Source organism: Dreissena polymorpha, chromosome 9 (genome assembly GCF_020536995.1).
Source record: "Dreissena polymorpha isolate Duluth1 chromosome 9, UMN_Dpol_1.0, whole genome shotgun sequence".
Lineage (NCBI taxonomy): Eukaryota > Metazoa > Mollusca > Bivalvia > Myida > Dreissenidae > Dreissena > Dreissena polymorpha.
This window is the reverse complement of record NC_068363.1, coordinates 58,949,660-58,967,019: the sequence shown is the minus strand read 5'-3', so window position 1 is coordinate 58,967,019 and position 17,360 is coordinate 58,949,660. Positions and strand designations below refer to the sequence as shown.

The window sequence follows — 17,360 nt, the reverse complement described above, 5'->3', positions numbered from 1 at the left end:
CAGTTCACATGTATCGACTTCGTAATCGGAATAAATAAATTTCATAATTAAAGTTTCAGGGGTTTGGCTGGCAATCGCCATAGTCCCAACTTGCTACAAATGTTTAGAAGTGGCTTTTTTTTTCAAAATTGCGAATTTCATAACTGACATTATAATTGTAGTCCGTACTGATCTTGATAGCAACAAATCTCATCTGGTACATCACTGGAGCATATTAGGTCATCAGATTGCATGCAAACAAGCCTAAGGTTCAATGATTGTTATCAGATCGCCAAATTTCCCTCTATTCCAGATGTGAGTGACATCCTATGAAAGACTAGCTTTAAAGTAACCTGTAAACTGTTTGACATTCATGACGCAAAGTCAATTGATAATAATATTGTTTGTGTGGTTACAATGTATATGATGCAAAAAACCATCATTTTCAATAACTCATTTTCATATATATGCTTTTTCACTTGGACTGTAATGTTAATGTGTCTTGTAACAATCTCAGATAAAATGTGATGTCGTATTCTCATTTTTATGCCCCCAAGGGCAGCATATAGTTTTTAGCTCGACTGTTTTCGGAGAAAACCCGAGATATTGTCATAGCCAGCTCTTCGTGTCTTTCTGCTCGGCCTTGCCAAAACCGTAACATTGACTCTAAAATCAAAGTGCTTCCACCTACAACTTTGAAACTAAATATGTAGCTGCACCTTGATGAGTTCTACTGGCCGCACACATTTTTGGGTCACAAGGTCAAAGGTCAAGGTCACTGTGACCTCTAAAAAAATCTTACAAGCTTTCATTTTTTAGCTCATCTATTTTTTGAAATGGGAGGGGACTTATGGTTTGCGCTCTGTGTGTCAGTCAGTCAGTCAGTCTGTCACACTTTTCTGGATCCTGCGATAACTTTAAGTTCTTAATATTTTTTCATGAAACTTGAAACATGGATAGATGGCAATAGGGACATTATGCACGTCATTTCATTTTGTTCCTACGTCAAAAATTCTGGTTGCTATGGCAACAAATAGACTAGAAATACTGCTGAAAATGTTGGTTATCTGGACCCTGCGATAATTTTAAAAGTTCTTCATATTGTTTAATGAAACTTGAAATATGGATAGATGGCAATATGGAGATTATGCACGTCATTTTATTTTGTTCCTACGTCTAAAACTCTGGTTGCTATGGCAACAAATAGACTAAAAATAATGCTGAAAATGGTGGTTTTCTGGATCCTGCGATAACTTTAAAAATTCTTAATATTTTTTCATGAAACTTGGAACATGGATAGATGGCAATATGAACATTATGCAGGTCATTTCATTTTGTTCCTACGTCAAAAAATCTGGTTGCTATGGCAACAAAGAAAGAAATATTCTGACAATGGTGGAATTTCTGACAATGGTGGAGCCGGTAGGGGACTTTTAGTGCTTGGTAATAGTCTTGTTTCCATTTATTTTCAACTTTTCAGAAACCATCTCAAAGTCTCTTGATACTGATATTGTTTGTTTGGTTATATGATGGAACATACCATCATTTTCAATTACTCATTTTCATATATATGCTTTTTCAATTAGACTGTATGTCAATGTGTCTTGTAACAATCTCATATAAAATTATATGTCATATTCTCATTTTTTGTGCATTCTGTTGTGTTTGTTTTTATTTCATTTACTTTCAACTTTTCAGAAACCATCTGATGATGATGCCTTGGCGAAAGCTGACGTGATAATCGTGGCAAATGGCCAAGATGAGGAGGTTGTCTACTCCAAAACTACATCCATACAGGTACCACTTCATAGGGCAGGTCTTGAACTTTCCACTTTGCCAAACAAATTGGAAAATGAAGATGGAGATCTGAAAAGTATATAAGTTTCAAATACTTGACCATCTGTCTGGGGGCTTCTTCAAGGTTAGCAAATATTAATACCAAAGCTCCTGCCACACCAAAAAAGCATAAACAAGTTACCAAACAAACAAAATTCTATACACAAAGTAATTTCATGTGCACAAACATTTCCAAATGTATTTTAAGTCCACAAGTCCCATCCTGTGGCCTTGGATATCTTGCAGGACCTGACTTAAATTCATAGGACCGAAACATCAATCTTCAAACATTTGTTTAAATACATTTTGGAAGTTAAGTACACTGCAACTCCAATATATCACGGTCCGTTATATCGCGTTGTCCAATATATCGCGAATCGGCTATGGCTCCCAAAAATCTGACGAGCATAATCCCCAAATAAAATGTTTTAATCTGAGAATTTGATGAATTAAAATCCGTTTCAAGCTAGTACTTTTCCTTTTTTTCAACAACTTTCATCCAACATTCATAATCCAGTTTTGACCAGATTGTTTGCTTACATTGTACATCACTTTAACACCTGTGTACTGCGATAAACAATAGCCCCTCTTGTCAAACATCACAGGTCATTTCGGGTGTTACCATTCTGTATTGATTTTGCTTTGAACTGCCGAAACGCACCAGTGCACACATGATGGTGTACACAATAATAACTGTAAATGTCACAAGTCAATACTGACCTATCTCAACAATCTGTGTGCGTTAGATACAGTGTAAACTACTTGCTTTTAACTGAGAGGAAAATATCCCTCGGTTTGTCAAAATGCACTACTGTTAAAACCCATGCTTTTCATGAGAATGAATGACGTCATTTTGTACATGGGTCTAATTTGTGCATGCTTTCTTGAACAATACAACTCGGCAATGTTTTTCGGATAACAAATTAAATTATATGCATTTAAAAATACTCACAATTAATAATGTTTTGTGTTATACCAATGAATAACATATGGATATAACACATAATTGAATAAGGTAGGTAAATAGCGTGTTTTGAGATTGCTAATGCATACATATACATGCATACATAATCTTACAATTTATATCGCGCACCGGATATATCACGGTCGCGATCTTTGGACCCCTTCAACCGCGATATATTGGAGTTGCAGTGTATTATGTTCTTTAGCGACAACTCAGTTGCTCCATTATTACTTAGTGTTGATTGTTTTCCTAAGCCGAAAAGTTGTACCGTTAGGTTTTTTTGTGTTAATTCAAGCCAGCAATTGTCTTTGTCTTTATTACCAGTTCTGACCGGTGGTGATGCACACTGTGTATCAATTTTTCAGTTCAATAGCACTATGAAGTATTGGCCCATAGTCTACAGCTAAACGAGTTTATTATCTAGAATGTCATGGAACTGGAAAAAATGTTCTTTTTCGCCTAAAAATTATTTTAATCGCCACATTTGCAAAGTTTCCGCTATTAGAGAATCTAGCAAAAAGCGGAAGCCCTCAATCAAGCAACTTACTCATATATATCGCAGGGGTTTCAATTGTCCGGATTATTCCAGAAATCTGGATTTGAGCTGTCCAGGGTTGATTTGTAGATCAATGTTAATCAGTTTAAGGGGTTGAGAGTAGGGGAAAATTTGTTTGAGTGTGTGATCATGTAAGAATGAATATTGTTATATCTCCCTCAGCATTCCAGAAATTTTATTGATAACGTTTTTGCTAGGTATCTGGTTTTAGTGTTTTATCCAGGCCGTTTTAGCGTGGCGTGGCGCCACGCCGCTTTTTTGGAGCGCCTCGCTGCCCCTTTCAAAGCAAATCAGCGCCACGCTGCCCTTTTCAAAGGCCGCCACCCTGTTTTCCGCCGTGCGCGACCTCATTGATAACATCTTAATTGCCTCTTAACCAAGCTTCTAAGCCGACTTTTATCAGCGAAGATTCGCGCGGTTGTGAATACGTCATGCGTGAATAACCATGTGTCAATATCAATCGATAATTTCAGTGGCTTTGTAACACCTATCGGTCCAGATACAATCGTGCACAGTTACATAGGAGACTTGATGAAAACCTCGATGTTATTCACGTGAAAATTGTGCATTTCATGCATAATTCAGTTATATCAAAACATTTATTTTTACGCGTAATTAAATTTAAAAAAAAACACCAGTTGTATCTGTAAAATATTGATTTGATTTCTATTTAATGCAAAACAGTTATAAGTTAATAAAAATTAATTTAAAACAGTGCTTGCACTAAGCGGCGTACGGCCGTATATTACGCCTGATAATTGTTTCCATACGCCGATTACAAAACCCCATGACGTCCACTGTACTTCCTGAAAATTGGCCATACGCCGAAAATAGCAACCCGTGACATATTAAAGCTGTCGATTAAAATAACGCTCCGCCTCCTATCCAATACAATAGGCGCAGGCTCATATTAAAGCTGTCGATTAAAATAACGCTCCACCTCCTATCCAATACAATTGGCGCAGGCTCACAGTAGATGTGTGTTGATGAATTGTAGCAGACGACAATCTTAACATGTTTGCTGCTCACGGTTAGGCAGACCCCGCTAAATTGGAGCACGTGCTTGTTTATTGTCAGGATGTTTTGATTACAATAACGTGTGAATGTCGGCAAAGAAGTTGATACCCCGTCTTGGACCCTGTTTGGCCAAAAGTTGTTAATTGCTGTAACAGTAGTAGGCCTGCACCATTGGTTCAATTAAGAACATTATGACCCGTTTGTAACTTGTCAAAATATGATAATTGGCAAACACAGATATGAATTTTACAAAAATATTGAACTTGTACCACTTATCATTCGTGTTTAGAATGTCGCAACGTACGCTTTCAGATTTTGGCATTCCACTTTCGACGAAACGTAAATTAGAAATTGATGCAAATTGCTTTGTAAGCAAAACAATTTTATATCGAAGACCAATTAACGTGTATTGAATTATTTGACAATGAACAAAAGACAGTACGGCGCCGTTCCTAGTTACACTTGTTGCGAAATAAAATGTACACAATACAACACGTGGTCATGAAAACAATGACATTACGCAGAACTTTCTGACTATTCAACAAAGTGTTAGTGTTTGTGAATCTCCATTTAAGATGCATACAAAGGACTTGTTTGTGCAATGTGTGTAACATTTTAAATATAAATAATTGTTTAAGAGGGTAACTCATTTAACAGTATTCTAAGACTTCTTTGAAAAGCTATAGTTAGTATAAGATATATATCCTAAGGTGTTTAATCTTGTTTTTTGTTACTACATGAAAATATAAAACACATAATAAAATATACATTCTGGATTTTGTTGGTTTAATTATTCAACAATAAATCTTAAAACTATACATACAATGTTTGTGTGTAACAAAGCTTGTTATTAAGTCACTATACAGATATATGTGTGCCCTTTTTATGGATGTCGCGCGCTAAAGTGCCCATTTTTGAAATTTTGCACCCAGGGCCCTCACACTACTTTGGGGGCAGGGGTCCTCAGCCCTTATGTGGGGGAATTTTCGCGGCGTTTCCCTTTTTGGGGGATTTTTTTAATAACTCTCTCATTATTTCATTTGTACATGTTTGCACTATATTCATTGCATTTTTCATAATGTAGTATGTTTGAAAAGATTAAATTGAAATAGAATTGAGATATAATAATCATGAGACACATCTTTCTATAAAAAAAATTATTTTTTTTTTTTTCTTAGGGGGAATTTTTCCCCCCAAAAGGGGAAAAAAGTATACTTTTCAGGTGGGGGACTGCCACCGAAATTCGGCGGCAGATTTGATAGATTGAGGGCCCTGGCACCACGCCCTTTTTCCTTCCTGTATAAAACACTAGGTTTTCATTTTCTGATTTTAAACGATAAGCACATTTTTAGCGAGGCTGTTTTCGGAGAAAACCCGAGGTATTGTCATAGCCTGCTCGCCGTCCGCCGGCGTCGTGCTAAAACCTTTACATTGCCTCTAAAATCAAAGTGCTTCCACCTACAACTTTGAAACTTCATATGTAGATGAACCTTGATGAGTTCTACACGCCACACCCATTTTGGGTCACTAGGTCAAAGGTCAAGGGCACTGTGACCTAAAAAATTCTGACAAGCTTTCGCAGCGGAGCGTGGCACCTGTTATGCGGTGCTCTTGTATTTCATATGCCAACCGCATACATTTTTCTGACTGACATTTTTGGATACAGAATTTGTTGTCGATTTTAATTATTGTCCCCTACCAGTGAAACCGGAGGGGACTTATGGTTTGCGCTCTGTGTGTGAGCCTGTGGGTCTGTCACACTTTTCTGGATCCTGCGATAACTTAAAAAGTTTTTCATATTTGTTCATGGAACTTGAAACATGAACAGATGGCAATATGGAGATTATGCACATCATTTCATTTTGTTCCTACGTCAAGAATTTTGGTTGCTATGGCAACAAATAGAATAAAAATATTGCTGAAAAGGATGGATACTGCGATGACTTTACAAGTTCTTCATATTTTTTCATGAAACTTAAAACATGGAAAGATGGCAATATGGAGATTATGCATGTCATTTCATTTTGTTCCTATGTCAAGAATTCTCGTTTCTACGGCAATAAATAGACCAGAAATATTGCTGACAATGGTGGAGTTTCACTGGTAGGGGACTTATATTGCTTGACAATAGTCTTGTTTATTTCTGACCTGGTTGTTTGGTTTATTTCTTTCAGTCGTGGTTGTTTGGCTATGAGCTGGCAGACACACTGATGGTTTTGTGTGAGAAGTACCTGTACATGCTGGCCAGTAAGAAGAAGATAGACTTCCTCAAGCAAGTAGATGGCGGCAAGGAGAACGAGGGAGGCCTTCCTAGCATAAGACTCCTTGTCAGGGATAAGGTGGGACAGCCGTTTGTTTAGGACCAAAATATGAGTTAATGTTATTTTTTTACTATTTTCAAATGGCTGCGTGAGGGGCCTTTCCTATTTTCTTAGGGACAAAAAGGGCATGAAAACTGTTTGGGAAAATTTGCACATGATATAACGATAGTGTTATGACATTTCTAGAGTAGAAATTTATTTGGCGAAAAAACTATGAATGTATAAAAATTGTCTAAGAGGATGTAGTCTGCTTGTGCTACAGCTTAGGTATTTTAAAAAAGCACTGAAGGTAGAATCTGAATGTTTCACCCATAGTGAAATTTATTTAGCTGGGGATGTCATTCATTGAATCAATGTGCTTGTTATGAACAAGAATATTAACCCATGATATGTCAACTCAAGCGCTGAAGAACAAATTCTGCTCCAATCATATGTTCTTTGTCCAGCAGAATATACGTTTTAATTGTATTCTTTAAAAAAAATGCTGATCATGTGGGTTATAACGGCGTACATGATGAATGTTGTAATTGTAAATATATATGTTGTTGTTGTTTTCAGGCTGATAAGGACAAAGCCAACTTCACAAAAATCCTGGAAGCAATAAAAAAGAGCAAAAAGGTAAGTATATATGGTTTGAAAAAACATATTTACAGTGTTTTGTTTCACCATTTTTGGAATGGGGGTCCCTTTGGATTGGGAAAATTCGCGGTGTTTGGACTAAAATTGGGAAGTTTGTGTTGTTTTGCTAACAAATGCTTCAAAATTGAGGAAACATGTTTGTCCAGCATTATATTTACTAAGGTTGTTCTTACATGGATGGAAGATGAACAAAATATTCAAATCTAAAAAATAAAAAAAATAAAAAATTATTATTTTTTGTTTGAAACCTTCCATTGGGAATTTGTAACTCCCATTTGGGAAAAAATGTATATTTTTTTCCATTGGGAATGGTTACAGGACCCGATTTGGAATAAAAAAACACTGATTTATCATTAAATGTGAAATACTACCTTACCTTCCCAATAAGCACTGCATGAATTTTTCAATTATAACCATTACTGTAAAATTAAAACAAGTTAACGATTAGGTTGTAAATAATTACTGTCAGAAGTGTCTTAGATGCAGTATTTTTATTTTTAATAAACATCATGCCAGAAGACAATTTTTAAAGATCTCAATAATTATTGAGCTTTTTCGCTTTTGGGAATTTTAAATCAGATCTCAAAACTCCTGCACCATTTATAGTAAAAATAAGTTTGCTGAGAGAAAACACTTCTTTCAGTAAAAGGTACACGTTGCTTGTAACATTTTCAGGGTTTGTAGAAAAAATATAATTATTTATGCATATTTATTTGGGCATACCGTACTTGGTTGAACAACTTGTTGTTATACTAGTTCCGGATTCTATATGTGTTGTGTTCAGGGGAAGATGCTGGGGGAGTTCCAGAAGGACAAGTTCCCGGGAGAGTTCATGGACGCATGGCGGAGTGCTCTCAAGGGAGGAAACTTTGAGAAGGTATTCATTAGTTATGGTGGAATCTGATATCTCATAATTATCTGACAGATGCTGTTTATAGCTAAGCTCAACAAATGCACACTCTGGCTTAACATTTTCTTGAGCCAAATTTTCGTCAAAACAAAGTAATTATTTTTATTATGGCGGTTTAATAAGGTTTTATGAAGCAAAAGCTGTAGCCAAATAAAATTCTTGAGCTAAATTTGCTAATTTGTAGCCAATAGCTAATTAAGCAAATGGCAGCGCAAGCCCTGGTCATGCGATATTTTGGCATAACGTGGGTCATATTCACTCTGCATTGACCTTTATTCATGAATATATTAAAATACACTTATTTGATGAACATATTAGTTTATAAGATAGCCATGGCATAGAGGATATAATGTCCGCCTAACAACTGGGAGGTCAATAGTTCAATCACCACTGTGTGGTCATCTTTAGATCTCCCTTAAAGACATCAGTTACTGGTTCTACCCAGAGTCAAGAGTGTTTCAATAAGCCATAGGCTGTTGATGCAATCAAGCTTAAATAAAAAGGTTAAAACGTAAACATTTATTTTAGTTTCCATACGTTAAATAAGTAAAATCTATTTAAGTATACCAGTATTTTTTCTTCAAATGCTGGGCCGTTATTGCCCCATTCCTAATAAAAAACAAAATTATAGCTTTCACAAATGAGACCTGAAAATTCCCAACTGAAGGTTTCCAAAAAACTAACAAAGAAATTATTTTTACATAAATCAACATTTAGCTATGCTCTATTAGTTAAACCTTAGTAAATTTAATAATGTAAACACGTTTATTCTCAATTTTACAATACTTGTAAGCAATAAACAATACTGATTTCCCAAGTTTAATCAAACCAACACAATTTTTCCCAATCGGAAGGGACTTTGCCTAAAATGGTCAAAAAATGTGAACCTCACTAAGTATACTTTTATTGCCTTATTACACTCTTGCAACATGTTCACGAATAAAACCTTATGAAAATGAAGGAACAATGCAAGCGAAAAATACCGTAAATCTACGAATATAATACACACTTTTTTACCTGCCAATTTTTTCTTCAAGTAGGGGGTGCGTATAATATACGAGTTTAGAGCAGAACAAAAATTTTCCTGTGCAAATTTTCAACTTAATCGCTGTTATTCGCTTCGCAGCAGCCATTTTGAACTATACCATTACATCAAAGGGGTGCAACAGCGCTCGCGCTGTCGTTCGCCATTTGAGTCATTTGCGAAAATACTAAGAATTTGGCTCAATAAAAATCTTATTTGTGAAAATACGAAAATCTAGTAAAATTTCATTGAAAACATCCGCCATTTATATCGGACTGGTTTTCTATATTTGTCTCTTTGTTTTAATGAAAGTGTTCGCAATTCGAACAGTAAACGAAACCCGGTCTGTACCCGATTATGAGACATCGCTTGACCTTATTGTTATTGAAGTGCACATAGTAGCTGGCCAATCAACATTGAGCTCGCTTACACATGAAATGACTTTGTCGAATAAAACGTGAGAACGGGAGGAGCTATCGGATTATATTGGGTCATCCATGCGCAGACACTGTATACTTTAAATACACAGTTAATACCGTCGTCTGCCTTCAAAATAGCGACTGGACGCTTAGTCGTATTTGAGATTAGCAAATGAAAAAAAAAACTGACAATACCCATAAATAAATATTTCTTAGCTGACCACAATTTATCTTTCTACCGCATATTTACCATATCTGAAGTAAAGAGTGGTAATTAAATAATTAGTTTTATGATGCTAATAGAGTCTATTACACCTGTCTGCCAATTGCCGAATTAAATTGAAAGGTGATAATTAATTAATTTGTTTTTTACTCCCAAACTAGCCTTAATGACAGCAGCGTATTTTAATTAACTAGATCATGAAAAACACGAGCGGTTTAATTGTATTTTAAGTTATATTAAAGTATCGAGTTTGTAGCTCAAAAAAAGAAAAAGTAATTCATCTAGCTAGACAACTATAAAAACGGAAGTAACAATTTTGTCTTCTTATTACTTTATTATTATTATAATTATTATCGTCCCGAATATTGTCAAATTGAATTAAATGTGAAAACAAAAAACAGCGTCTCTGCTTCTTTCTTTTGTAATTATGACTGCTTGACCCGGATGTCAGCAAGGGGCCTGTGTGTTATTGGTAACAATCAATGGTAATATAAACAATTGACAAGAGATATTTATTATGCAACTGTCATAACAACAGCACTATAACACATCCCGATCAATATACCGGGATAACAGATAGTTGACAACACCAAATTGATTTGCTATTTTCACAGCACAAAAATATATTGACACATTTTTTCGGAAATGGCCGATTTCGGACACTGATTTTTTTAGTGCGTATTTTACTCGGATTTTCAATTTTTACCGATAAATTTTGACCAAACTCGGAGGTGCGTATTATGCACGAGGGCGTATTATATTCGTGGATTTACAGTAATGCTTATCAAGTTATGGAGTTAACAAGTGCCAGGTCAATGTTGTAGAGCTGCATGTATTCAACTGGTCTGTACAGTATTTGTTTGTGATAAAACTGCTTGCACAAGCAACATTAACCAAATAAAGATCTAATGTTGCTATCCCAGTTTACACATTGCAGGTAATTTTCCCCTACCGGTTTCACCGGAGGGGACTTATCATGGTTTTCGCTCTGTGAGTGTCTGTCTGTCACACTTTTCTGAATCCTGCGATAACTTTTAAAAGTTCTTCATATTTTTTCATGAAACTTTTAACATGGATAGATGGCAATATGGACATTATGCACGTCATTTCATTTTGTTCCTATGTCAAAAATTCTGGTTGCTATGGAAACAAAAATGAAATAATAATCTGGCAATGGTGGAATTTCTGACAATGGTGGAGCCGGTAGGGGACATATATTGCTTGGCAATAGTTTTGTAAAATTTAGTATAAGATTGTTAATTTTATTTCATTACAGGCTAATCAAGGTCGACACTTTAAGCTTCTTTTGTATTTTCATTCAAAGAATGTCTCTTTTTAGCAAAAATCAATTTTACAGTGGAAAGTGTCGTCCCTAATTAGCCTGTGCGGACTGCACAGGCTAATCTTGGACGACACTACACACGTGAATTAAGCCCCGTTTTTACAGAGCTCATATCATATCCCTCGTGCAGGTTGACGTGAGCTCCTCCCTGGCTGTTATCATGGCCCCCAAAGAGGAATCAGAATTGAGGCTGATCCAGAAGGCGTGTTCTGCCACGTGTGATGTATTCTCTAAATACCTCAAGGAACAAATCATGGAGGTCATAGATGCAGATAAGGTATATGTTGGAAACTTTATGTTTGAATAAATGATAAGTTTTTGGTTCTATAAAATACATACTGCAAGAAATGATGTCACTCAAAACAAATTAAACAAATCTTAGTGGCCTATGTAAGAATAATTAAACAAGTTAAATATAATGATAAACTCTGACAATGTTAAACACTTGTACAAATTAAGCAAAAATGCTCAATGCTGGCAATGTTCAACACTTGTAAGTGTCCACTCTGACATTTTCTTAGCTTAGTCCGTATTACAAGTTGACTTCAACATTTCAAAAAATAATCTCTCTGGTATGGGGTTTAAAATATGATTCAAGTGAAAACAATATTTGTAGAGATGCTAAATATGCTGTGAAAATTCTGAGGTAAATATTGGTTTATGTTGTATTTACAATAGTTTTCAAGTTTTATTAGACAAACATCAAAATATTTCGTAAAGAAGCTCAAACTACCGATATTTACAAAAATTGATCAAAGCCCTGAAATGTTTTCAGAAAGTGAAGCATTCCAAGCTTGCAGACGGTGTTGAGCAGGCCTTGAAAAACAAGAAGTTCCTGCCGGCCGGTATAGATGTGTCACAGCTGGACATGTGTTACCCCGCAATCATACAGAGTGGAGGCAAATACAGCCTCAAGTTCTCAACTGTCAGGTACTGAGGGGTTTGTTGGAAACAAATTACATTTCTGAAAATATGAACCAGGCTCTGAGAAAACCTGGCTTAATGCATGTGCTAAATTGTCGTTCCGGATTAGCCTGTGCAGTCTGCAAAGTCTAATCAGGGACAACACTTTCCGCATAAACTGGATTTTTGCTAGAATTCCCTAAAAGAAAATTTACTATAAAAGTGGAAAGTATCATCTTTAATTAGCCTGTGAAGACTGCACAGGCTAATCTGGGACAGCCCTTTACGCACATGCAGTAAGCCCTTTACGCACATGCAGTAAGCCTTTTTTTCCAAATCAAGGCTCAGTTGCTGATCAATCTCACGCTGCAAAGCAGTACCCTTGATGAGAATTGCCTCACATATTAAGAGCATTGAAATAAATTGCAGAACAGATGAGTACATTATGCTTGCTCATGGTCAGGGTCGTACTTTAAAGTAAAATGTTTGAGCTTCAATTTCATGTCTATTTCCTTTGAAGAAATGTCCGTGAAACGGGACTGACATGCCAAGCCTCCATTTTAGTGTCCGCTACATATCTCCAATATCCTTACAGAGTTGTCATGAAACTTGGTCATTAAGACAATTAGATGTCATGAGTCAAGCCTGCTCAAGGTCATGTTTTCTATCAAGGTCAAAAGTTTGAACCCTTTTTTTGTTGTGTGGTACATTTTTAATTCACCAATTGAAAGATTTTCATCAAACTTTCGCTAAATGTCAATGTCACCTTTTTTAGGTCAAACTAATTATTGACTTTATTTTACATCAATTTAATTCTCTAGCACTTTATAATATACATTTTTAGAAAGCATTTAAACATTCACTTATAAAAATTTATATACTGTTCTTTGTCATAATTTTAATATTGTTTTATTTTTAGCTCACCTGTCACGAAGTGACATGGTGAGCTAATGTGACCATGTGATGTCCGGCGTCCGTATGTGCGTGCGTGCGTGCGTGCATGCGTGTGTGTGTCCGTCAACAATTTGTTTGTGTAGACAGTAGAGGTCACAGTTTTCATCCAATCTTTATGAAATTTGGTCAGAATGTTTATCTTGATGAAATCTGGTTTGGGATTGTATTTTGGTCATCTGGGGTCAAAAACTAGGTCACTAGGTTAAATAATTGAAAAATCATCAACAATTTGTTTGTGTAGACAGTAGAGGTCACAGTTTTCATCCAATGTTTATGAAATTTGGTCAGAATGTTTATCTTGATCAAATCTGGGTTGGGATTGTATTTGGGTCATCTGGGGTCAAAAACTAGGTCACTAGGTAAAAAACTAGATCAAATAATAGAAAAACCTTGTGTAGACAATAGAGGTCGCAGTTTTCAGCCAGTCTTTATGAAATTTAGTCAGAATGTTTATCTTGATGAAATCTGGCTTGGGAATGTATTTGGGTCATATGGGGTCAAAAACTAGGTCACTAGGTCAAAAACTAGGTCAAATAATAGAAAAACCTTGTGTAGACAATAGAGGTCGCAGTTTTCATCCAATCTTTATGAAATTTGGTCAGAATGTTTATCTTGATGAAATCTGGGTTGAGAGTGTATTTGTGTCATCTGAGGTCAAAAACTAGGTCACTAGGTCAAATAATAGAAAAACCGTCAACAATTTGTTTGTGTAGACAGTAGAGGTCACAGTTTTCATCCAATCTTTATGAAATTTGGTCAGAATGTTTATCTTGATGAAATCTGGGTTGGGATTGTATTTGGGTCATTTGGGGCCAAAAACTAGGTCACTAGGTGAAATAATAGAAAAACCTTGTATAGACAATAGAGGTCGCAGTTTTCATCCAATCTTTATGAAATTTGGTCAGAATGTTTATCTTGATGAAATCTGGGTTGGGATTGTATTTGGGTCATCTTGGGTCAAAAACTAGGTCACTAGGTAAAATAATAGAAAAACCTTGTGTAGACAATAGAGGTCACAGTTTTCATCCAATCTTCATGAAATTTGGTCAGAATGTTTGTCTTGACAGTCCTACTCGGTTACTCCTTTCTCCATAGATTCAACAAGATCAGGGCTAATCTATTTAACTGTTTAGGGGTCATTATCAAAGTAGTGTGAAACACTGATCACTGTTGGAAGTGATAACATGAACGTATCTTTCTTTTTTGGGAACAAAAAATATATGGATAAAACTGAAAATTATAATTGACATACTTATTATGAAGGACAAGCGTGAATTTAAGTAGATATAAGGTACAAATCATCATTCGGCCTGTAAAAGAATACAAATGGTAAATACCTTAAATATCTTATTCTAGTTCCTTGGCTATGCTTTTCCAAACATTTGAAGTGAAATCATATGCAGAACTGCGTTGGTTGTATAATTCCGGGTAATTTTCCACGAATTTGATTAGTTTTTAAGTTGATTTTTGAGATGACAGCTTCCCTGATGGTTCTAAATGCTGTCCGTATCTTGTCCGCATCCGCATTAGAATGCTTACTTAAGTGGTTTTTTGCGGACGCCTATTGCGCATGCGGATATGCGGATGCGGGTGAATGGAATAAGCGCAGTGCATTTCAACTGGTTCTAAATTTTTTTGCGTATACGGATGCAGATACGGACAGATGGAATAGTAGCCTTAAACATTCCTCACCCACTATATAAATAATTTGATTGTAGAAAAATACAGGGGCATGCATTTTAATAGGTATCAAAGAGTTAATATTTATTAACTAAAGCACATTTTAATAAAGAGCATCGTGCTTGTATTTTAATGATAGAATAAAAAATAAAGAACAGATCAGAACGTGTACATAGTTTATTATTGAATTGAACAACATATTAATTGATGTTAATTAAACTAGGTGGAAAACTATGGAAAGTATATATATGCGAAGAGTATGTAATGATTTCAGAGCATAATTATAATTATGTTATATAAAATTATAATGCAGATATTTTCCATTACACATAATTATCAAATTATTCAGAAGTAAACAATTAAATATTCCTCAGCCCTCTTGCTGATGTCAAATTAAATACTGCTGACAGGGAATGATAATTTATCGACAGTTTCTGTGTGCTTTTGTCTTGAAGAATTTCACAATACCTTTCGTTAAAAATATTCAAGAAACTGTCATATTGCATGTGTAACCTTGTATATCTGTTTCAAGAACTGTTTGATCTCTTCTGCTCTTTTAAGTGACCTTTGGTTGATGAATATTTCAAACAGAATTTGGCAAACAAGAGGAGTTTCAATATACCACTCCGAAAGAATATTAAATGATTTTGTGGACAATGGCTTTGTTTGAGGTTTATCATAGCAACATTGACATGTTTCATCAGTATCTTTAAAGCTAGAATCTGTGTCACAATCATAAGATTTCCAATGATACAAAACATATTCATTTAGTCTTCCGGACAGAAAATCATCTCGCAATTTAAAACGCATGTATTCCCCTGAAGAGTATTCATACTTTTTTATAGATCCAGAAAAACACACACATTCTGAACACGTTTCCTTGTGGTTTGTTTTTACATATGATGATATAATAGTCTTAATATCAGGAATGGAAGCCTGGCTGTCTTCTGAAATGTCTGCATAAACATGTAACGACTTATTATGCGTACAGTGACTGGTACAATCAGACAATACAATTGCATTCAAAAAGCACTGGTCAGGCATTGCATTCATCACTTGTGACTCAATAATAGAAGGACTGTGTGTATTTTTTCACTGATACATATTCGCTCACCCATTTCAACATGTTCCCGTCGCTTTGTTCTTTCCAAAATTTCATTTCTTAACTGCTCGATTATCGCCCCGGCAAGTTGGTGCGCCTGTTTCATTTCGGATAAGAATTTAGTTTTTTTTCATAATTGTTGTCTCATATGTATCACTTTCAATTTTAAAATCTCCTTCTCTTATAAAATGCATTTCAAAGAAACATGTTTTCCTCCAGCTTTCTTCAGTAAAGTCATTTTTGTAAAATGAATTTAATGTTGTAATGTCACTTTCCTCAATTTTAAGTTCCGACAAAAGGACTTTAGAAAGAAAATCAACATTAGCTATATGTTTGTATATCTCTTTTGTAGATGTAATGGGGGTTTCCTCTGACTGTTAAACTAAAATCCCCTTAATTTCCTTCGAAGCCTGTCTACACACTTCATATGTGTTGCTATATGACATACAGTATTGCACTATGCTCTCCAGTTTAAGTGAAGGTTTTACTTCAACACTTTTTACACGGTGATCCTTTCCTTTCAACCATCTGAAAATGTTGCCACTTTTAATTGCTGGTTCATCTTTACACTTATTGCTTTTTAGAAATGCTTTGAACTCATCAAAGATAATATATTCTGAATCATTTTCGTCAAAAACTATTCTAAGGTCCCTCACTGATGGAATATGAAAAGTCATTTTTGTTGTCAATCTGAAAGAGTAAAGAAAACTATCTTTTAAAATCATGTATAACATCTATTAGTTTTTATTTCAATCATTTCATATTACATGTTCGGTGCTTGTTACATGTCAAATTTAAAATCTAACAAAGGTGAACATAAAATTATTTTACTAACAAATTTCATGCTTACCTGTTTTATACATATCCAAAAAATCAAAATAAATGTTTATTGGCTATTAATATTTTTCACAACTGCTAATTACACTAGTCAATAACTCTTTGAAACATGTTGCAGCAGATTCACATTTGGCCAGATACAACACATGGGTTCATTTATTATCGCCAAGCAGGCTGTTGTCAGCCTGACAGGGGAGTGTGCTTTATGGCCACAGAACAGTTAACACTAATTAGTTCTTCAGATAAGCCGATGGCTAAAATCTAGCCGTCCTGGGAGTAACTTGGTAGGGGTGTTGATGAAATCTGGGTTGGGATTGTATTTTGGTCATCTGGGGTCAAAAACTAGGTCACTATGTCAAATAATAGAAAAACCTTGTGTAAACAATAGACTGGTCACAGTTTTTATCCAATTTTTATCAAATTTGATCAGAATGTTTATTTTGATGAAATCTGTGTTGGGATTGCATTTGGGTCACCTGGGGTCAAAAACTAGGTCAATAGGTCAAATATTAGAAAAACCTTGTGTAGACAATAGAGGTCACAGTTTTCATGCAATCTTTATGAAATTTGGTCAGAATGTTTATCTTGATGAAAACTGGGTTGGGATTGTATTAGGTTAGTCAGGTGAGCGATTCAGGGCCATCATGGCCCTCT

The 17,360-nt window shown here is 35.3% G+C and overlaps 1 protein-coding gene across 2 annotated transcripts in view; it reads left to right on the top strand.

Moving 5' to 3' along the window:
* Window positions 1–17,360, top strand: part of LOC127844415 (FACT complex subunit SPT16-like) — a 48,259-nt gene that overhangs the window by 3,802 nt on the left and 27,097 nt on the right. For both annotated transcript variants that reach the window (XM_052374582.1, XM_052374581.1), the window contains exons 2-7: window positions 1,678–1,776; window positions 6,527–6,691; window positions 7,232–7,291; window positions 8,097–8,189; window positions 11,361–11,507; window positions 12,006–12,160. In XM_052374582.1, the coding sequence (XP_052230542.1) occupies window positions 1,678–1,776; window positions 6,527–6,691; window positions 7,232–7,291; window positions 8,097–8,189; window positions 11,361–11,507; window positions 12,006–12,160 (719 nt within the window). The remainder of the gene's footprint in view (window positions 1–1,677; window positions 1,777–6,526; window positions 6,692–7,231; window positions 7,292–8,096; window positions 8,190–11,360; window positions 11,508–12,005; window positions 12,161–17,360) is intronic.